This window comes from Oryzias melastigma, linkage group LG17 (assembly GCF_002922805.2).
Source record: "Oryzias melastigma strain HK-1 linkage group LG17, ASM292280v2, whole genome shotgun sequence".
In the NCBI taxonomy this organism is placed as follows: Eukaryota; Metazoa; Chordata; class Actinopteri; order Beloniformes; family Adrianichthyidae; genus Oryzias; species Oryzias melastigma.
In genome coordinates this window covers 11,370,026-11,392,167 of record NC_050528.1, presented here as the reverse complement: position 1 = coordinate 11,392,167, position 22,142 = coordinate 11,370,026, and the positions used below count along the sequence as shown (strand labels likewise).

Below are 22,142 nucleotides of genomic sequence, written 5' to 3'. Positions count from 1 at the left end.
GCTTAAACAGAAAATATTTAACATGCTGTAACTTTTCAACAATTCCAGCAGATTTTGAAGGTTTTTCTCCTTCAAAATCTGCAGGAATTATGTTGATTGTGTTAACGATGGAAAAGCTACAGTAAATCAAAGAACATAAACACTGGAGCTCTGGTGTTAAAGGATTTAGAGTGGGACTGAAATAGGCAAAAGCAATGGTCATAGCATTTGAGCTAATACCGGTAGAATCAATTCTACTGCAGAAACCCAATCTTTATGCTCATAAAAACCCATCATAAATCTTCTCTTTAAAGGAAAGATTATAGTTGTCCTAAAACAAGGTTTTTGAGGTTTACATTTAATATTTTCTTTTCTATGCATGGTAATTTATGATCAAAACCACATATGAACCTCTTCCTGTTCAGTCCAAATAAAGAACTGCAATGAGCTTTCTGTAAAACCTGTGATATCAGAAGAAACTTATACAAACTTTAGGAAGAAGTTAACTCACTTCCTCCTCTTTTTTAACTGAGTTTCTTAAGCTATGTTCAATTAAAACAACAAAGTTGTGGTAAAATATTTATTAACGCAAAAATAAATATATAAAGTATTTTAAATATGCACACACATTTTAATTAAAAGCTTAAAAAAGGTTAAGAAACCTTTGGGTCATACAGCATTTCAAAGGTCTAGAGTTGGGCCCGTTTTTAATGGAAAAACGAGATTATTTTCAGTTATTTTACCACCAACTATCTTTAAAAAGAATTTAAAAAAATAGTATTAATTAAAATATTCAACGAAAATATAAAACATCAAGATGTATGACATCTCTAGGATTATAAAGACTTAAAAACAAGTTTCTCAGATGTACTAAAGCGAGCTTCCCTTTATCTTTTGCTTCTCGTTTCTTCAGACTGCAGGAGAGCAAATGTTGGAATTCACTCCCTTTAAACTCAGTCCTCACAGAGGTACTTCTGAAGCTCCGTTTCCAGAGCCACCATGGACAACCTTTCCTCTTCATCGTCGGACAGAGTCTCCTCTCCGTGATCCAAAAACAAGTCTTGTTTGATAACTGTCGCAGGACTGGGGAGCTTCTGCGGCTGTGGGGAGCCTGTTTAAAGAAAATAGGTCTTTTAATGTGTACCCATGTGTGTGTATATAAACAATATAGATACTTACAGAAGCTCTCGTTTGCAGGAACTACCTCTGCCCAGCTGTATTCGGCTAAGGAGATGGGCTGGCTGATCCAACGCTGCAACAGCAACTGATCTAAAGTCATCCTCTTCTTGGGATTGGAGTGCAGCAGTCCTCGTAGCACCACATGCAGCTCTGAGAAAAACAAAAAAACTGAAACAAAAGACTCAGAAAATTATTAAAGACCAACAGCACAGAATGCCGGCGTACCTGTAGATACAGAGAATGGAAGTTTTAGTTTGGCATCCAAGATCTCGCCCACATCACAGAAGGGGTTCTCACTGAACAGCAGAGTGAAGAGTAAAACCCCAAGAGACCACATCTCCAGCTCCGGGCCCACATAACTACAGGAGAAACACGAGTACAGACAACATTACTGTAAACTAACACACCACCACAAATATGACCCAAACCAGGAAGCACAAAGGATCAGTGGAGACTGGATATAAAAGGGAAAACGTTCCCGTTAAAATCCTCTTTTGTAGATTAAATCAAAAATAAAAGCGTTTGGAGTCTGTACTCACTTTTTGTTGTTTTATTTGTAGATTCGTGACACAGAAACAGCTGTTTTTATGCAAATCTAGGGTAAAAGTTTTTAGACTAGGATGTGGGGGCTGTTTTCGGAACAGATCAAGCTCCATTTTAGGATTCACTTTTGCTTTTCAGAATGTGTGACGCCAGAGATTTTCTGCAGTGTGTTTGTGACTTTAGTCCAAACATGGAGGATAGCTCCAAACATCTGTTAATGTTTTGAATTCATGACAAATGGTGTACTAATCAAACAAGAATAAAAGAAGTTGATCTAGTTTCTAAATGCCACTTTGGAATAAATATATGATAAGCTGATTCCTTTAGATGCTAGACATTTTTTTAATGTCATTTAAGGAATGAAAAGAAATGAGGCAGAAGCCAAAATTTGGTTTTGTAGAATGAATCCATTTCAAGTTCGAGATAAATTCATTTGCTGTTTATTTATAATGCAGGAAAATGCCTGTAAGATGTGTTTTAGCCAACAGTTCAATTGACTTTTTAAAGTAATGCAACTGCTCCAGTGAGACCTGTACTCTCCATTTTCTCTGCTATTGGTATTTGTTACACCTGATTTGTTGAAACAATTTGCTATAATGAGAGATGAATTATTCATTTGGAGTGAACTGAATATTTGTTGCCTTTTCAGAGTTTGCTGGTCCTTAAGATAGCAAAACATTAAGGAAATGGAAAAACAAAATCTGGAAACACACATTTATAGTAAAAAAAAAATGTTTTAAGTCTCTTAAATTGTGAACATGTGGAAGTGAATAACATGGCCTCTAAACTTTTATCATTTGTGTTGCTTTTAGGTTTATATTCTGATATAATTTGTATATACCTAAAAGTTATTTCCCCACCTCTCCGTCATCTTGCCTGCTACATTTCAAAACCTTCTCCTTTTACATAATTTTTAGTGTAAAATGAATTTAAAAAAATTGTTATTAAGAATATACTTACGGATGTCCTTGAAGGACTTCTGGAGAACAGTACTCCAGCGTGCCGCAGAAATTGTAGAAGAGCTTCCCGGGAACCAGTATTGCAGCAGAGCCGAAGTCTATCAGCCGGATGTGAAAACATTTGTCAATGATGATGTTCTCGTCTTTTATGTCTCTGTGAATGATGTTCTTGGTTCTCAGATAGAACACAGCAGCAACAAGCTGGAAAATAATACACATGTTGAAGGCAGGCATTTACAGTTTATTAACAGTCTAACAGTTACAAAAACACTTTTTTTTTTTTTACAATATTTAGGAGTTTTCTCAAAAGGTTTCTGCATTTCTAGTCTTTAAAAGATAAGAAAGTAAAGGATTTTCTTTTTAAATGACAAAAACTTTGTTGAGCAAAAAACATGATTTCAATTCTAAAAAGTTCTTTTTCAGCCATTCTTTTTGGAGCTTGTTCACATACTTGTCTGAAGATGTAGCTGGCCAGCGGCTCATCCAGCCTCGGTTGCATGTCTATGAATTCAAAAAGGTCCAATCCATCTCCGTGCTTCTCCATCACCATCTGGAAGTAACTTCCATTCTCAAACACCTCCACTACCTACCCAGAAAGAAAAACACACACTCAGATTAAATGAAGAATCTAATGAACATTTGTGACTCCAAAGCTCTGGTGCTCACCTTGACGATGTTATGGTGCTGCACTCGAGTCAGAATGGCAATCTCCTGGCTCACCTTTCCCAGCATGGGGTCATCTACCCAGCAGTCGCTCACGATCCTGGCCTTGCTAATGAACTTCACGATCACCTGGATTTAATTTAGAGAATTTTTTTTTTTTTTTTTTAATAGGCTTTAATAAAAACAACTGTCTTTATTATAAAAAAGTGTTTTACTTCTTGTCCATCGCAGCGTCTTACTGCCTTCCAGACGAAACCAAAAGCTCCTTTACCGACAGCTTTGACTGGCTGGTACTCTTCTTCAAACTGACCATCACAAGCTCGAGAATTCTCCAGATCCGTGGTGGAACGCAGAGCTGCACCCTCACCAATCTTCTGGAAAGGGAAGTAAATAACAACAATTATGCTTGAATTTTGCATTTTAGTGCTCTCTGATGATATAAAATGTAAGAACTTGCTGACCTCTCCAAAACTGGCTCCTGATTGGTTGGTCAGGGAATGGTTTGCTTGCATTGCTGTTCCCTGTTGGCCGGCTCTTCTGATCCACACACAGAACATGAAGCTTCCATCAGAGAGGACGGTCTTACGCACATCCAACTGAACATCTAATGAGGAAAAAAATGCAGTTGACCCATCATATTAAGCCAATATTGTTCTCTGTTATATTGGGGTTCACAGAACTTTTCAGTGGAATGTGTTCTGCCCCCTGATTGGATGTTGATCTTGTCAATCAATCTCCTGAACAGATGGATTCGGCTTTCCAAATCTGCATAAATCTTCTATCACAAGCAGATCTGTTTTCATTCAACAATTCTGAACTTATTTTTCTGCAAAGGCTTTAACTTTTTACGTCTGTCTTAGAAAAGTCTATAGTGTGTAGAGAGGGGTGTTACAGCCTTAAAACTTCTACATATAACCATATAATTCACCTATCACAGGTTATTTTTACAATGTAACCTCCAGAATAAACGGCTAATATTACGTTTATTTTTACCAACCTACTCTTGTTCCGTCTCGATGATATCCGCTTCCTTCCACCTGTGCATCTACTATAGTGGTGTGTGAGGACAGCACCTGTCCGCTCATCTTCTTCTTCTTGGGTGTTGATGTGGCGGGGATGTCAGTCAGGGACTGCTGACTAACATTCGCACAACTCTCCGTGTTCTTCCCTTTATCAGTTGCGGTGGCAGCTGTCCGCGGCTCCTCACTCACGCCGTTCCTGGCTTCTGCAGCGACGTGTGAAACGCAGACAGACTCTGATTCCTGGTCAGACTCGATCACACACGGGGAGGGGGTCCGCAGGAGCTCGGCTGTATCGCAAGATATTACGGAGAGTTGGTTGTCATCGCTGCATCCGCCGCCGCTGAGCAGCTCTATGCTACTGCTCAGGTTTAGATCAGCGAGGGCTTTGGAAACCGCATCTCCATTGATGTCCAGGAAGGAACTGGATGAAGAAAATTTTTCACTAAAGCCTGAAGCTGATCTGAAAAAGAAGTTTGAAGAATTGTTTTACTTAATACCTGAATTATGAGTGATGAATGTGGCTTTCCATGTTATGTGAAGGTGGCTGCACTGAAAGCACATTAGCACAGCAAGCAGCTCTCACCTGTTCTCCAGTGAGATGACATCAAAGCTGGAGTCTTGAAGCTGTGAGGAGCACGAGGGTTTTTCCTTCTCTACTTCAGGACAGGTGTCGCTCACACTGCTGGCTGCATGTTGGGTAGAAACTGAATAAAACATCCATTCAGAGGATACATTCTCATATTCCATTCTCATTCATGATGTGAAGCACCTTTAACATAAAGAAACTTTACCAATGACTGACGTGTGGCTCTTTTGCGGACCTTCCCCGTTTGGAACGGAGACTTCAGTGGGAGCAGAGCAGCAGGATCCGTCCTCGGGAGGTTCCACCCAAGTAAACGTCCTGAGGAGAGCCTGGGTGTTCTCTGCACTGTTGAGCAGACCACTGCAGGGAGCGACCCGGGCTGCTTCCTTCAGCAGCTCTATAGTGTCATTAGCCCTAAAGGGAGGAAAGAGGTGATTATCTACTCATTAGATAAAGTTAATCCCCTCACCAAAAATAAAGACTGAGCCAACTTCAAAAGGCTGTAAGGATTCCCACATGTAAAATGTACATAAAATAAACATACATTTTTTTTAAATGTGGAATTCATTACAGAAAAAGTAAAATCATACATTTGACACTGTATATTGAAAAGGTTGGAGGGCAAAGCGTCTTTAGTGCGTTTGTACCCACCATCACTCATTAGCTTGAGTATGTTTTACAACCAGAGTGTGAACAATAGCAATAAAAAAAATTGCAGGACTAATTAAAAAACAAAAAGAAAAACAGAATTTTGTGTTCTGAACATAAAAGGCAATAAAATATAACAACTCTACGCTACACTAAGAAGTACCGCAATCTATGTTTTTATATGATACTGGAGGCAACATGGCCCAGTTTTGGTTCGGTACCTATCCCAAATAAAAAACAAGTATTACATGTCTCATAATAACAAAAGCTGCAAAGCTGATCGAACATTTAAAGGGGCAATACCATGATAAAACAACTTTTTGAGCTTTTAAGTGTATTATGCATTTCAATCCTCACTATCAAGAACCACAAAGCGGAATTTTGCAAAAAACTTTCATTTTAGATGCAGAATACTGCATATCTTCAAATTGTGACGCGTCTTGAATAAATTCCAGATCAAACATGTGTTTGTTACTTTAGACACGGGGCTCCTTTTAACTCACGAAAATAACTATTTCATAAATAATTTGTTTTTTAGTGTGCCAAAGGTAATATATGATCATATATAGGGATATAGTTTCCTTTGAAAAGCTTAAGAAAATCATGTTATGACCCCTTTAACACAAACTGGTTCTCATGAGATCTTGTTTGTTCGTAGTGTAGAGAAGCTCAGTGTTCTGTGCTGCTAACCAGATGTTGAGGATTTAGATGGAAAACTAAAATAAGACACTTAAGGATGCTCATAAATAATTAAATAATATCTTGTCAACGTTTTAAATCGATACAAGCTTTGACAATTAAATATTGCCATATATCGCCTAATAGATTTTTCTCTACACCCCTTATAATCAGTCTATAACACCTGTTCACATTCAAACCCACATATTAAAATCCCCTTCCAGCATAGCAAATAGGATGCAAACCAAAATATTTAAATGTGCCCCAAGACCATCCAGATGAAGTATGGGAATCGCATTTAACAATGGAGCTGCAGTGTGTTCGCATTCACAGCGAGCACATTAAATATGCATGCAGCCTGCAGTTTGAAGTGTTTGCTTGTTCTTTCAGCAGCTCCTGCTTGTGCAGATCTTTCTTTTTTGCAAACGTAAAACCTTGTCAGATTGAAACAATGTCACATTTCATTTCTTTGTTAGTTGCAGGCGAAACGGTCTCTTTTAGCGAACAAATCTTTCACTTGACGACGAGGGCACGATGCCCGCTCCCTTACATAACTACACGTGTGGACGTGATTGCAGGAGAGGAGAAGGCTGAGAAAGCGCTGGTATGCTTCTCTAGATTGGTGCAGTTTCCAGTGAAGATCCTGCCTCTCCCTGAGGAGGTCTGACCTTGGACAGCCTGTTGCACCATGGCCATGTCTCCAGCCACCAGTGAGGAAGGATCTAAGGCGACAAAGAGAAAGGACATTGTTCAGCAAGCAGAAAAAAAGAAAATAAGATAAACTGTGGAATAAAAGAACAAGTAGAACCATTTTATTGGGCTCTATCGTAAATTTCCATCACATTTACCTGATATTCTAGAGGAAGTTGGACTTTTGGGCAATTCTATATGAGATTCACAAAGCGACCCGGCCTTTTTGTTCTCGTCAGACATCCATCTATAGAAACCAGGCATCAGGAAAGACACGCTCTGTTGGCGACAAAGCAATATTAAGAAAATATCAAGCCGGTGTGTTCCTCCGTCCAAAAGAGCCTTGCTTGGCTGGTCGTGTTGATTAACCTTTCCAAGCAGCTCCTCTTTGCTGTAACCAAACAGACCGAGGGCCAGATGGTTGTGGATGCTGAAGATTGAGCCATCAGGATGGAGGAGGAGAAGACTGCTTCTTGGAACAAACACCCAGACTGTTCCGCAGTACTCCAGTAATGGACTGAGAGAGGCTGTGATGTCGTCCACTTTATCATCTGTGAATCCCAAACATGAACATGTAACTCGTTAGGAAAAAGAAATGTTAGAGATTCTTAAAGTCTCACTCCGATCATCTTTTGATCTATTAAAATTCTTCCTAGTGGCCTTTTAATTATGATTATGCTGTTTTTAGCAAAAAAAAAAAAAAAAAAACTCATTTTCTAGGACATAGTTTCTGCAGAGCAGCAGTAGTTTATCAGAAATTCAACTGAGTTGTTGGAGTGGAGTAAGTTTGCTTCCATTTCCCATCACTCATATATTTACACATTCTCCTGCTAGCTTAAAGTCTCTCACAACCCCAACCTAACATTAGCGGTACAAAAAAAAAATAAATGGCGAGCAATATTGAAGGTATCTAGAAGTATAGTTTTGTGCCAGATGGTAGCTTGGACGAGGAAAAATGGAGACGTATTTATTTGCAAGTGGATGGAGCTCGTGGACTGCCGACTGCAGCTTCTATGTCATAAATATAAGCTTTTTTTTAAACTACATTTTTTTTGTCTTTTCCTGGTTGAGGACGACTTGAAGAAATATTCAGAAAGGCAATTTTGAGCTTAATTTTCTTTATATATGTCCATTATCAAAAAAATGCACCACAAAAACACCAAAAACAGGATTTTCATTGGAGTGGATCTTTAACTATACTACATTTTTAATATATGTTTAATATTAGAATAATATGACAAGTACTTTACCAATATATATATATATATATATATATATATATATATACATATATGTATATATATTAATAGCACTTTTATATTTTCTTGTGTTTACTTTTTTATTTTCACATTTGTGAATTCTTAAGAACAGATTCTGGATGTGCTTGCTATACGAAGGGCTTCTGGTCACATGCAAGATGGCGGCAGAAACAATCTAGCCGGAAGCAGAAATTTTCTAAACTTTAGGAAACCCTTTCAAAAATTATATTTTAAAAATTTTTCACAACTATCAGTTTTTAAATGTGCATAAACTGTAACTGTCTAGCAGTTTTGTGTGCAAGATGAGCTTTAAACAGTGAACGTTAATAATTTTATTTTTTTTAAGTTAATATTAATAAGTGTTCAAATCAATGGTGTTGACTTTAAGATTAATCTATAAAACGTCTTACTTCTAACCTTTAACTAAACGTACCTGATGATTTGTCTCTGCTCTGTTTCGGAGGTATCGGGACATTTCTCTCGTCTTGATGAGGACCCCACTGGTTGCATTCATCATCTGAAAGTTCACGCCCGTCTCTGGTGGAGGAGTGCTCATCATTCTGGCTTGGAGGTTTTCCACACAACACTGTGCTCTGTAGTTTTACACAGAGAGGCACTGATGTGCCATCCCTGCTCTCCCCGAACACTCGCTGAGCCCTCAGCAACTGAATCAAAGAGCAGGGATGACACACTTCAAACACAACATTATTTCTTGTAGGGAAACTGGAAACCTACAGAGTACATTTGTGAACAGGAACTACTGAGCTGATAGGAAAAGGGATCTGCTTCTAGCCGAGTTCTCTGCTTACTTTAGGCAATGCGTGACTGTAGAGGGGAATTTGTAAGGAGGGGATTAGATTCTTTATGGCAGCTCCTTTCAAGTCCTCAGGGTTGAGGTACCCATGGAGATGAGCAAATGCACCATCACAGGTTAGAATCCTTCCCTTGAAAGAGAATCAAATAGAAACATTTATTTTAAATAGTTATATAAAGTATGATAAAAGGTAAGAAAGAAAGAGCTGCTAGAAGCAGTGATTCAAAGTACTAAATAATCATGCACTTACATCCTGTGAAAATGAAAAATGAGCAGAAACTCTCTCTACAGTTTCTGTTATCACAAGCAAGCGGTCTTCACTTTGAGGCTCTCTGTAAGTACACAGTGATACCGGAACCTCACCAGATAATGTCACAGCATCCACCTAAAAGAGAGAAAAAAACAATTTTTTTGTCAAATTTCCAAACAAAATAATTAGCTTTTCATTAAATAAAACTGTTTTTATAGTTCATACCACTTTTCCATGAACAGCAGCAATAGTTCCATCTGCTAGCACATCATTTTCTTCTAATGCTTCCTCAAGAACCTGGTTTGTTCTTTTTAATAAAGAAGATATTTTCTTTCCAACCAGTTCCACAGATGGAGCCTCAAACAGCTTGTTTGCCTGTTCATTTGCTGACAAAATCTAGAAAAACAAGCAGACACGATGAACATGTTTACAGCTGAGAAAGACTGAGTTGACATGATGTTTAAGCAGTACTGCTAAGCAACAGGTGATCACAGTACCTCCCCTGTTTTGGAAGAAACAGTAAGGATGGCTTTGTTTGGATTGAGGGTTGATGGATATTCCGGTAGATCAAAACCTCCTGAGATAAGCAAACTAAACAGACTCTCCTCTGTTTCTGGTGAAGTGGATGGGTGTGGCAGGGAGCCAGGAAGAAAGCTGGAGAGTTGATGGTTTCTTGTTGCCATGAGAGCAAAAACATCAAAATCTCTACCTGTAAAACACAACAGAAACGCCTAAATGTCAATGTTTGTATATGGGGGTGGTAATTTTAATATAAAAATAAAGTGTCTATCAGGATCGGAAATTTTAAGCATGCTTTCATAAAACAAATATGTGATTTTTGTTGTTATCAGGATGAGGAAAATGTCTTACCTGTCAATGAACTGGGGAAATGACGACGTTGCAACTTGAATAAACTCCTGTAGATGGGTCTCTGTGTGCATGGATAAGACTTGTTCAAGTCAAACTCGTCTTCCAGACTATCAGAGGAGAAATCGTCCACACCGCAAAAAGTCTCTCCTTTATCCTTGATACTATAGTGGTCAGGAAATCGAGCCATAGTCGACATTTTTTTCCCACCCTTCAACTTTACTATGCACTACACCGCCTTAAAAGGCAGGTTTTACTAACGACTATTTATGTTGGCACCATCTATGTCGCTCAGGCACGGGCCGAAACCTAAACAAAACCCACCTCCTCTCTTAAGGGGCCTCTATCCCCCGGTAACCGTCATCCTGGCTCCACGGTTTCAGTTGAGCTTAGTTGACAAGGTAACGACGCTTCCCCTGGGATGTTGGTCTACCTACTAGCAATAGCTTAGCCTCAATGCTAAAGCTAACCACAAACAACAACGCCGGAGTCTTCGGAACAAAGTAGCTGTTCGCATTGAAGTTGTTTGTTCTCAGGCCAATTTTCCCCTTAAATTAGTACAGACTTACGCTGGCCTCAAAATTACGTTCGTCTTCAAGGATAGAATTTTTCATTGTGATTGTTTTGCGTCCCTTCTAACAGTGCCATTTCATAAACCGCGGGCTTGAAGCGCAAGCCGAGTGGATACTTTGAAGGACACTCGTTTTAGCCAATCAAATCACACCATTCTGCAGAAGCAATAATCATTGGCTGATGAAACCGGAAGCCCGCCTTTGTTTCTACAGGATGTTGACTACCAAAATAAATGAAATAAAATAAAATAAAATAAAATAAAATAAAATGTTATTCACCTTTCAGCTTATCCCTTTCGGGGTTGCCACAAATAAAATAACATAAAAAAAAAGAATATAGAAGACAAAAAATAATAGAAATGATAGAAAGATAAAAAGAATTCTGTTAAATTAAATTTGTTTAAATTAAATCAAATAAAAATATATAATAAACAAGATAAGCTAAAATCGGTTAAGATAAAATAGGATACAAAAAAAAAAATTAAACCTGTACTTAAAATATGTTCATATGTGATGGAACACATGATGTTTCCAGTCAAATTTCAAAGTCCAACAGTTTAGTCCATATTGATTTTATTTATTTATTTTTTTTACTCCATTAGAAAAAACAAGGCAACCATGACATTAACAAAAAATAAATATATATGTAAAACATACATTAAACTATTTTTTTCATCTTCCTGTACAAATTTAATGAGCAATACATTATTTCTTTTAAAAAAACAAAAAGAACACATCGGAGATAATGTTACATAAACACTCCATCTGCTTGTTCCAGGTTCTTTTCATACGAGGGTCCATAAGGTTCTTCTTTTTTCTTTCCAAAGAGTTTCTTTATCATCCACATGGCAATGTTTGTATGGACAAGCTCTCCCTTGGGGAAAATCACCACCCTAAATTCAATAAGACAAATGTTCTATCCACAACAATGACTGAAATGAAACCAACCAGATATTATCTTTACCGACTGAAAATCTGGAACAGTTCGACAGAAAAGAGTTGAAGGTGCACACCATGAAATTACAGTTAGTTTTTGCATAAGTGAAAATTAAAAGTAATAATAAAATAAATGCATACTTCAGAAAACAGGCGGAATCATAAAACAGTCAGTTTAAATGTTTTAAAATGTCATTTTTATGTTAAAGCTGCAATGAGCAACATCATTGTGAACAGTATTTTACTTCAGGACTGAAATAATCATTCAGGCTGACACTATATCTTTAATGCATCTGGCTCAAAATATAAACATCTCTTTTTATTATTATTTTTTTTTTGCACACAGTTTAAAAAATAAAATGACAGAGATTTCTGTTATGATATGATAACTCGGTCACATAACAGTTTTACTGTGGTCACATCCTGCCATAAACTTAATGAGGTGCTTCAGGATGACAAATTCCTCACAAAGTTTCCTTTACGTGCACAGTTTTCATTGAAGCAATTGGATTATGGGAAATGTCTTAATTACACAATAATTGGTTGTTTATGATTCAGCACCTTCTTGCACAAAGTTATTGGAGTGGAAGAAGTTTTACTTCAAGGAAACAACTTTGAAGATTAACTCGAGTGGCTGGCTGCTTTAGCTGTTGGCTTGCATGCTTTCTTGTCAGGTTGCTCTTTTTGCATTAATGAGCCATGAGAGCCAAGCTGAGCATATTATGCATTTACGTACATATGTAGCCATAAAAACCCAAGCAACTCTGTGCAAGCAATACACTCATGTGAAAAAAGGAGCATCCTCTGTGAATTATGAGACTTTTATTATTTTAAAACTGCTGGAACTTACCAAATGATGCAAAAACAGGGCAATATAGGACATATTTTATAACTAACAAAATTTAATGTAACTTCATTATTCAGCTGGAGTTAAAACACTTTGTTTTATATCAGAAATTCCTCCATGCTTTCTAACTAGAATATTTGCAGTTTTATTCCTTCTCTTGCAGGTGTTGAGGTAAATGATGCAGTTCTCAGCTTCCAGGTGAGCTATGATTGTGGAGCCAGCTGATTTCAGATGTGACACTGTTTTGTCATTCAAAGCAGTTCAGAGTTAGACCAAAAGCTTTGACTGCAAAACAAGCCCAAATGATCCATCTCCCACCACCGTGTTTCTAAGTTTGTATAATTTACCTTTTCTGACAGGCTTGTTTGGTTTTGCAAGGCATTTATTTAAGTTTTTTTTCTTTTCTTTTACGGAATTCAGATGCCGCTTTGATAAACTTTTGCAACATTTGATTTAAAACTACATAATTGAACATATTTTACTGATAATTCCTCCAATTGAACCTCACGTGTTAGACTTTATTTTAAGACATTACCATATTATTTAAGATTTGAATGCTTAATGTGGTGTCATTATGTTTGACATTTACAAGCTGATCTATTATTAGAATTTTTTTGAGTCTTTTGTATGATTTATCACTTTCATTGTGGTTAAACAGACTCAAACGAAGTCAGAAACTGCCTTTCAAAGAGCTATATTACTCTTTTTCTGGCATATGATCAGCAAACTTTACCATTTTAGTCCAACAAACTTATGACTACCAGATGCTGATGATTAAATTCCTTTGAATACAATTAACACCATATAGATGCTATTTACCTAATTAATTACAAAGCAAGAAGAGGAAAATTTATCTTATTTTACACTAATTCCACATTTCAGTTTAAGATTGTTGATTCATACTTTAAAAATGTTGAAAATATTTATGCAAAATATAAGTGATGTTCCAATAGTCAAAAATAAATACATTGAGAGAGGATAACCTTTTTCCACACGACTGTATACTGCAATGGCTGTGAAAGGGATTTTAGTTGCTCGCTTGGAACCTTTTCTAATGGTGGAAGTCCCTTTTACTGTGTGGACGGTTGCCCAGTAAATGATCCACTTCAGAGGCAATACCTGTTGTAATCTTTGGAATTACCTGAAAGAAAGAAAAAAAAATGTTTACAGTCTGAATTAAATCATAACTGAAATAGCTTGAAAAGGTACCTGAATGGCTCCCAAGTTTTCTGTTAGTTGGACTGGATTGGAGGAACCGAGGAGCACCGAACTTACTCCCTCGTTCCTCAGACACCAAGCTGCAGGTAGAGGGACATGAATCTTATCCTTAGGGAGCTGAACTCTAATTAAACTAATGCAAGAACACTAAATACTATAAAGTTATTTCCTCATGTGTTCTTTACCTATGGCAAGCTGGGGCAAAGTACACCCAAGCTTCTCTGCAATGTGAGTCAATTCTTTTAGCTTTGCCTGCTGCTTCCTCCCATCTTCACTCGTTATCTTCTCCCTCAACCACTGGTACGGCTAAAGGATCATTAAAAAGAAAAGCATCAATGCCTCAAGTGTCTTAAAAATCAACAAAAAACACATTTGTTCAGCTTTAATGGTTGTTTCAAAACTAAAACTGCAAAGAAAAGATCTATAAATTGCGCATCCACCTTCATTGCGGCTCTGGAGGACTCTGGGATGCCGTTCTCATACTTTCCAGTAATGATTCCACAGGCCAAAGGGGACCACGAGACCACACCCACACCTGCAACAGTGCGATAATTACTAAGAAACAAGAGAAGAATGTCTAAATAGATTTTTTTATGGGAGAGCTTGACAGCAAAGATATTTTACCGTACCTATTTTGTGGTAGAGCTCAGGAAGCTGAGTTTCCACTTTCTCCCTCTGAAAGAAATTATACTCAGCCTGCTCGCACACAGGTGGAATCAGATTAAACTGCCGGGCCACAGAATATGCTTCCTAATTAAAGGAGGAAAAGGAAAAAAAAGACAAGTGGAGCACATTAAAGAGATAAGGAAACATTCAAAAGGTGACCTATATCGTTAATGACTTTTATCCTTTCTGAGCTCTGCAAACATGGTGCCAATTCCAAACTCATCTCAAATTAATTTAAATGGATCTCACGCAAACCTTGATATATGTTTTATTTATCTTCGTGACATATTTTGCAATCAATTACCATGATCTCCATGGCAGACCAGCGAGATGTTCCCCAGTACATGGCCATCCCCTGATTGATCACATGCGTCATTGCTCTCACTATCTCTGCAAAAGGGAAAGAGGAGAGCGCAGTCATTAGCTGAACAGTTGGTGGTGCCAAACGGCAGCGAAACATTTAAGTGCTGCAGTTAAATTTACATAATTCCTAAATATCATTTGCAAAAAATAAAAATTATCACTAAGAATTAGGGAGCAAATGTTTGCTTCCTGTGATATTATTTGCTACTTAATGTGGGTAAAAAAGCTGCAGAGTTGAAGTGAATGTTGTCGCTTTTTTGCAGCAGCGAAATGAAATATTCAACCGACCCTTACAGAATGTTGCAGTGCAGCAAATCACAGCAAACCCTGAAGGGATAGAAGTGTGCCACTGCACCTTTGGATGTTTATTTATCTACGTTAGAGGATGAAGAGGGGCTGGTGAAATCCAGATTAAGTGAAATAGTATTTTATAAAAAGTTGTTTTCAAAGTTACTTAAAAAGCGAGTTTTCAAGGACATCCTTGCAAAGACAAGAACATCCAGCTACTGTTCAGCATGACTGTCTGTCAGAACATGGTTATAATGTAATTATAATGAAACATCTGCTACAATAGCATATTGCAAACTTGGATGAAAAGGCAAAAACAGCAGCAATGTGATTAAAAAAATCCCTTTCATCAGTTCTCTCTTTGGATCTAACTCAGTGAGAGATAATGATGGTGTGTGGGTGACGGAAAGGTAGAGGAGCAACAGTGCATCCGCTCCAAAAAAAAATCGATGCGTGGCAGACGGGATTTGAAGGGATGTAAGAACCGAAAGGAAAACACATGAATCAAGTAAGAACCTTAGGCAAACATTGTTCTTCAGAGTTCGGGGAAAGATGAATAATCTCAACATTAAGCTACTTTTCACCAGGCCATGGTGAGTCATCGGCGCCAAGAGGAGACGCCACACTGAGCAGGGAGTTCAGGTGAGACGAGCAGCAAACACTCCCGAAAAAAATTAATCAACAAAAGTAGATTTGTGTGGGCTAATGCACAATTTGCCGTAAAAGTAAGTCACTTCTAATTATTTATCTATTGCAAAAACGAGAACAGAAAGTTAATTAAGAAAATTTCTGCTTTAAAAGCTTCCATAAAATATTTAGACACTGAGTAGATTTACAAATGAAATAAAAAATCCGCTCATTTGCATTCAGATTGCAGACACTTGCTTGGCTGGTAGCCAGGATCTGGCTGTCCAAGAGCCCTCGAGCAGTGGCAGCATGCCTCTCAGGCTGGAACATTTGGTCAACTCGAGCCAGCAGGTATGACAGTGCTCCTTCGGAACAATGCAGGGATGTGGGTGTTAGAGAAAATTCAATACATTTTGTCTTGGCACATGCACTGAATGCTGTCTGGCTTTTTCTTTTCTTTTTAGTCCTCCTTTTCGGATTGGATGTAGTGATAGTCGGGTGATATCAGGACGCTTTCAAGGTCAAGTGAGGGTTGTAAAGAAACTTCTCTAAGAAGTCATTAAACCAGCTCAGTGGCCTTGTGGTAGAGTGTCCGCCCTGAGATTGGAAGGTCGTGGGTTCAAATCCCGACCGAGTCATACCAAAGACTCAAAAAATGGGACCCAGTGCCTCCCTGCTTGGCACTCAGCACTAAGGAGTTGGACTGGGGGGTTAAACCACCAAATGGTTCCCGAGCGCGGCTGTGTCTGCAGCTCACCGCTCCCCCAGGGGATGGGTCAAATGCGGAGAACAAATTTCACACACCTAGGTGCGTGACAAATAGTGGGACTTTAACTTTGACTTTAACTTTAAAACATTTGAGCTTGTTTTTGCCACTTTTGAAATTGCCATATTTAGTAATCTATTACATTAAACCTATTTCATGTATTTCTGTCAAAACAACAGTATTTGAATGACTGGATGGCAGCCTCTTTTAGACATTTTGACAGCTTGATTTGACACAGCAATTATAAGAATGAAGTTACGTTAAATAAAGCGTTTATTTCCTGAAGGCACCTCCACATAATATTTGCTATAATGAGTATTTTAAAGTCAAATGAAGTGGCAGTTTGTGGAAAATCTATATGCTGAGCCATCTTTTATAAGTGACAGCTGCAACAGTGAAAAGCTAAAGAAGAGAAACGTGGATCACATTCCCTCTATTAATTAGATGGAATATAAGTTGGGAAATAATAATAATAATAATAATAAATAAATAAAGAAGGTTGTGTTAAGACGAGGGCTGAGGAGGAGGATTACAGAGACAGAAGCAGTGATGGTAACAAAGGTAGACTCTGCTGCCATGACATCACTTTTTCGGTCCCCAAAGGGACACGGCTCGTCTCACACAAAGTCTGAATTAGTTAAAGTCACAGAAACAAACACAAATGCATACAGATGCACTTGTTAGTTTGAATTATGTTTTTCTTCTTTTAACACACGGGGAGCTTAATTCCTTTGTTATGCATTTTACTGATGATGCTAAAGCAGTTTAAGTTTCAAGTGTATGATTCATTACCTCTAGCGTGTGCACAGACAAATCCCACTCTGCTCTTGTGAGGAAGTCAATAGGAAGTGTTCTAGTGGGAATTTATGAGGATTTGTTGTTTTACTTTGAACATTTATTCATTTCTCTGCTCTTTGATTGTTAATTTCTCATTAAATGTTTGGACACAGTTTTATAGCTCAGAGTAACTGAAACATAATGAAGGAATAATTATAAAGTTTAAAAAAAAAGCAATGAGAAAAAGTTTGTAAATGCTGTAATGTTAGGGATACATTCCCCTTTATGATTATGTGCTGGGAGAAGTGCTGCTTTGTGGCTCAGTTTACTCATTTATTACAACATTTATGTGGAACATTGTGATAAAGACTCATATTTCAATGTTATTGGTCTACAGGACACATTTGTAAAAATATATTAGGTTTAATTAGCCAACCATTTAAACATCAGAATCGTATCATTTTAGTCTCGAATGGCAGAAAAGTTTTTATTTTCTTGCCAACTCTCGTTTATTATTTTTAAGGCCATATCTGATCAGGCTATAATACATATACTAACATCTTACAATATCAATCCCAACTTGAAAGGGAGTAGGAGGAAGTGAACTTATATGATCCCACCATGGTTCGATTTTACAATTTTCTTTACATGAATTATAAACATCTGGTTTAAGTTGTCAGTCCAAAGCTTTTTTCTGGCTAATCTACTCAAAAACACATCAATATATATATAAAAAAGTGGTAAATTTGGTATCACATCAAGTAGTAAATATTTTATGCATCTTAATATTTTTTTGTGCTGCAAATCTATCTTATTTGTTGATGTTACTCGTGTTATCAGGTCAGAATACGATGTTCCAGTGGAATTGCAACAGTTTGCAAGATTTCAGGAAATGAGTGACTTTATTTGCAGGTTTGATGGAGAAAGCTGCAGGTGTTATCTGTCAATCAGGAGAAAGTATGATGACTGAAAGGCTCCTGGAATTATGAATATGACAGACTGGCCTAACACAGTTTGCTTGGTTCTCAGGGGAGAAAACGATGGGGAGAAAATAGAAAAATAAATTGGGGATATTAGAGGCACACAAGACCCTTTATATTACTTGTGGTTGGGGGAAAAGAGAAAAAAAAGGTCAAAGTATCATGCCAGACCAAAAGGGAAATAACTGAGGAGGTCTCTGGAAAGGCCAAAAAGCAGTTATTGATGACGTATGGGAGACATGGGAAAGGCTGCACAGAAGCGCTGAAGGACTTGAGCGCTCAGCAGGGCTTGTATCTGGTGAGACCAGCCCAAAATACACCGTTCCCTCCCACAGGAGTCAAATAATCCTGCTTTGAAGAACAGAGAGGGCTGGGAGCGGGTGCAGCTAAGAAAGCCCACAGAAGTCCTCCCCCCAAGAGAGGAGAAAAATTACTTGACAAAAATAGACGACGGGAGATAAGACAAGTTTGTCCAATAACTTTTGGCGTGTTTATGTGAGAGCTCCAGTCAAGCCAGTATGTGTCACCTTCTCAGGTTACGGAACAACACGCATTGTTGCTACCACAACTTTCCAACTGCCCCACCGGGAGGTCACTCACCTTCCATGGGAGTGTTGCTGTCTGTTCGATTGGCGAAAACCACATCCACATACTCCAGCTGCATCCTCTGAAGAGAACTTCTTAGTCCTAAAGTGAGAGGAGAGTTTAAGAGTTTTAAGATAAAAAACAATATTTAACAACCATAAAAAGTCTAAGTTTGGAGTTCTTTTAACCCTTTAACATCTGCCGGTGTTGGCGGTGACGCTTAAACACAAAATCTTTACCATACTGTGACTTTTTAATCGCTAATACGATCAACATGATTCAAGCTCGAACTGGTTTTCTCCTTCGAAATCTGTTGGAATCATGTTGATCATGTTAACAGCTAAAAAATTACAATAAAAAAAATAAAAACTGAAGCTTCGGTGTTAAAGGGCTAACTAACTAAAACTCTACCAGGTTCACTGTGATGGCAGGATCCACCGCCCCACTATTTACTCTTGTATAATAGTTTCTTTAATTTTATGCTTACAATTTTCATTTTTCATCAAATTAATAATTTATGCAGACATTTATATGAGGGGCCGTACAAGACATTATTTATTCTTAACCATTCACATTCATATATTCTTGCTCCTCATAAATTTAGCTAATTTTTGTTCTTTTTTTGAGTTTCTGTTGGGCTCTTAGATTTGTCGGAGGGGGAGGGGCATGACTATTTCTCGGATGATTCCATTTGACAAAGATGGGGGAGAGCAGAAGAGCTTATTCTTTTAATTTAGCTGTTTTTTGTTTTGATTACTTAAATTGCTTAAATAGAGTTTCATTTTGTCTGTGTCAAATGTCAAAATTACTAATAATTTGTCTCTTAGGTTAATGTGAGAAAGTTTTGTGTGTTCTTTGTAGTGCCTTCCCTCTTGCGTACATGGTTTAGTCCGCCAGTATAACAACCCCGTTGTGTTTCCTGTTTTGGTAGGTCCGTTTTATTTGGAAATTTTGTTTGTGATTTCCTTTCACTTTGTCATGTTGACCCCATTTAATTTGGGACGTGTTTATAAGTTATGTTGGAAAATAAAATAAAAAAACAATTAACATACTTTTTTCTCCACCAAGCCCATGACATTCACAGAAAAACTGGACTCCTAAACCAACCTAAACTGAAACTAAGTGGGCAGGAAATTTATGTAAAAGAACTCATTAATTCCAGTTAATGGAAAAATAGGTCAAATAGATTCTGGGAAGTTCAAGCAACGTGTTTATGAATGTGGTAAAATGGCAGCGGACAACATCTGACTCAAAGCCTTCCAGCTGTATCTGGCCTGCCACATTTTTGATCTGCAGTGCATGCTCATCCAAGTTGTCACATGAAGTCTGGTGCCTGTTTATCAAGCAATAAAATTATCTTTTTGCTACCCACCAAAGTTCAGAAAAAAAAAATATATATTTATAATTTACAGGACTAAGTGTACCATCCCTCGAGTAAAACTGAAAAATGTATTCATGTCATACTGTGAGAAATATATCTTTTAATAGTTATCGGAAGAAGTCTACATTTTTTCTTTGATAATTGTGTTTGACAAAAAGTCTCACCAATACTATCTTGTAATGTTCTTCCCTTTTTTTTGAATGGTTACAGATGGAGCTACTGAGACACCACTTTAGACAAGCGAGTGGACCTGCCATGCAAGATGGTGTTAATGATGTCCCCCTGGACCAGATCAAGGCCCGCTTGTTTATCTGGAGAACTGCCTGACAATTTATATTATTATTTAAGCAAAATCACATCCAACAGATCCAAATAGAGCTACTATGACTCATATAGTCTTAACTGAACTGACAGAATTTCCTTCTCTCACTGAAACATTTCCTGGTTTAAGTGTATTATTTCATGATATTGGTTTATAATTAAGATGTTTTAACCTTAAGATAAGTTCTTAAAGTGTTGGTGTTTTGTTTCATTGCCATTAAACAAGATTTACTGTGTGTAATCACTTTTGACAATACATCTTAAATAGACACTCTTGTCGTTGATTGTCATTACTGCCAACATGATCAATGGTTGCGAGACTTCTTCATTATATCTTAATGAAACAGCAGGAATTGAACACTTGCAGGAATTTTGCTGCTTTAAATGTTAAACTTATTACTTTTTTTCCTAATTTAATGAGTGCTTTAGCTGACAAACATTTATTTTTTTAAATAATAAAAATCTTGGTCATTACATAATGTTTTATAGTTATGTAGTATTTATTTTTGATTGAAAGAAAAGAAAAGTCTGGTCCCAAAATAAACAAATTTAAGATTATTTCAAATTTAAGCAATACAATAAATAAATTATGTTAAATTTAGGTATAAAAGGGTGTCCATTTTATTATTTGTAAATGCTATTTTTTTATTGGGTTTTCAAGAAACGGTTCCGGATACAAATATAGTTAATCACAGATGGAATGAAAATTGGACATCCTTGTTAGAAAGATTGGTCCATGTCATCTTTTGAGCTCTTTTAAAAGCATTCCTAGTGGTCCTTTATTTTTGATTGTTATTTTTAGGCAAAAACAAAAAACTGTGTTGTTTTCCATGACATTTTCTGCAGAGAATGCAGTAGTAGTTCATTAGAAATCTCTCTGAGTTGTGGTTGGAATTGTTCGTGCTGAGCAAACCCCGCCCACCTTCCCCTCCCCTTTACAGAGCGGATTGGAGCAGAGTTTGCGGTATTTCCAAAGTTATAAACATGCTCAAATTTCAAAGGGCATATCTTCATCTGCTCCTGATTCACAACAGCTTGAATAGAGAAATACTCAGAAATGCAATTTTTAACTTAATTTACAAAATATCTATCCTCCATCATCAGAAAAATACTACAAGAACATGTTAAAAACACCAAAACAAAATTATTATCAGAGTGGGTTTTTAAAGAAAAAATAAGAAAATCAAGCAAATATAATAAAGTGAGACATGCAGGAATACTGTAGCTTAGAACTGGAGTGCGAGTCATGCTAACGGGATTGATCTCAGTTTGCAATACATTATATATTTTTTCATTATATGAATAGCATCTCACACAAGTTCTACCCAAAGTCAGATCTTGATTGTCTAATCTTTTGTAGCCGTCTTTTCCAATTAGTTTTAATTTGATCAAATCCCAACTGGAACGAAGATGCCAGTTTCTCCATATTAAACTTATAGAGCATCCCCTCAACAAATTCTTCCACTTTACGCACTAACTCACTTCCCCATCTGCTGGTAATCATCTTTCAATGGCCAGCAGCATAATACTCAAGATTTTATAGTCATTAACTTTTTTTAAATTAAATATCTTGATAGTTTCCAAGTAGATAATCTCAAAGGTAATTGGGAGTTTTGTTTTCAGGACTTCATGTTTGACAATGCTGATTTTTATCAGTGAGCATCCCCCAAATATGTAAAAG

At 37.3% G+C, this 22,142-nt stretch overlaps 2 protein-coding genes and 1 long non-coding RNA gene across 7 annotated transcripts in view; 1 reads left to right on the top strand and 2 right to left on the bottom strand.

The window, feature by feature from the left end:
- Window positions 1–545: 545 nt before the first annotated feature.
- Window positions 546–10,867, bottom strand: pask (PAS domain containing serine/threonine kinase). 4 transcript variants are annotated; one of them, XM_024273835.2, is made up of 21 exons: window positions 10,459–10,865; window positions 10,138–10,198; window positions 9,765–9,976; window positions 9,493–9,663; window positions 9,268–9,402; window positions 9,013–9,147; window positions 8,637–8,868; window positions 7,314–7,495; window positions 7,103–7,223; window positions 6,805–6,976; window positions 5,137–5,342; window positions 4,929–5,049; window positions 4,321–4,805; window positions 3,785–3,927; window positions 3,539–3,697; window positions 3,327–3,452; window positions 3,112–3,246; window positions 2,662–2,861; window positions 1,384–1,517; window positions 1,159–1,308; window positions 546–1,090 (listed from the first exon to the last, which is right to left on the bottom strand). In XM_024273835.2, the coding sequence occupies exons 3-21, from the start codon at window positions 9,948–9,950 to the stop codon at window positions 933–935; spliced, it is 3,351 nt and encodes a 1,116-aa protein (XP_024129603.1). In that variant the 5' UTR covers window positions 9,951–9,976; window positions 10,138–10,198; window positions 10,459–10,865; the 3' UTR covers window positions 546–932. The 4 variants fall into 4 exon arrangements, with proteins under 4 accessions (XP_024129603.1, XP_024129601.1, XP_024129602.1 ...); XM_024273833.2 differs by having other exon boundaries at window positions 3,539–3,694; window positions 10,138–10,867; XM_024273834.2 differs by having other exon boundaries at window positions 4,929–5,031; window positions 10,138–10,867.
- Window positions 10,868–11,262: 395 nt separating this feature from the next.
- Window positions 11,263–22,142, bottom strand: part of kcnab1b (potassium voltage-gated channel, shaker-related subfamily, beta member 1 b) — a 43,906-nt gene continuing 33,026 nt past the window's right edge. For both annotated transcript variants that reach the window (XM_024274132.2, XM_024274134.2), the window contains exons 10-16: window positions 18,775–18,861; window positions 14,678–14,763; window positions 14,337–14,457; window positions 14,148–14,242; window positions 13,893–14,013; window positions 13,699–13,787; window positions 11,263–13,630 (exon numbers count right to left, since the gene is read on the bottom strand). In XM_024274132.2, coding sequence (XP_024129900.1) covers window positions 13,541–13,630; window positions 13,699–13,787; window positions 13,893–14,013; window positions 14,148–14,242; window positions 14,337–14,457; window positions 14,678–14,763; window positions 18,775–18,861 — 689 coding nt within the window. In that variant the 3' untranslated portion in view covers window positions 11,263–13,540. The remainder of the gene's footprint in view (window positions 13,631–13,698; window positions 13,788–13,892; window positions 14,014–14,147; window positions 14,243–14,336; window positions 14,458–14,677; window positions 14,764–18,774; window positions 18,862–22,142) is intronic.
- Window positions 15,198–20,673, top strand: LOC112147617. Its single transcript, XR_002919490.2, has 3 exons — window positions 15,198–15,666; window positions 15,895–16,002; window positions 20,351–20,673. It is a non-coding gene; the product is annotated as an uncharacterized LOC112147617 (long non-coding RNA).

Excerpts from the sequence above, each read along its gene's own strand:
- pask (XM_024273832.2), bottom strand. The coding sequence starts at position 10,333 with ATGTCGACTATGGCTCGATTTCCTGACCACTATAGTATCAAGGATAAA. Across the intron at positions 3,453-3,538 it reads GACGCTGCGATGGACAAGAA|GTGATCGTGAAGTTCATTAG; the intron begins GTAAAACACTTT and ends AATTAAATCCAG. Across the intron at positions 1,091-1,158 it reads TCCTGCAAACGAGAGCTTCT|GCTCCCCACAGCCGCAGAAG; the intron begins GTAAGTATCTAT and ends TTCTTTAAACAG.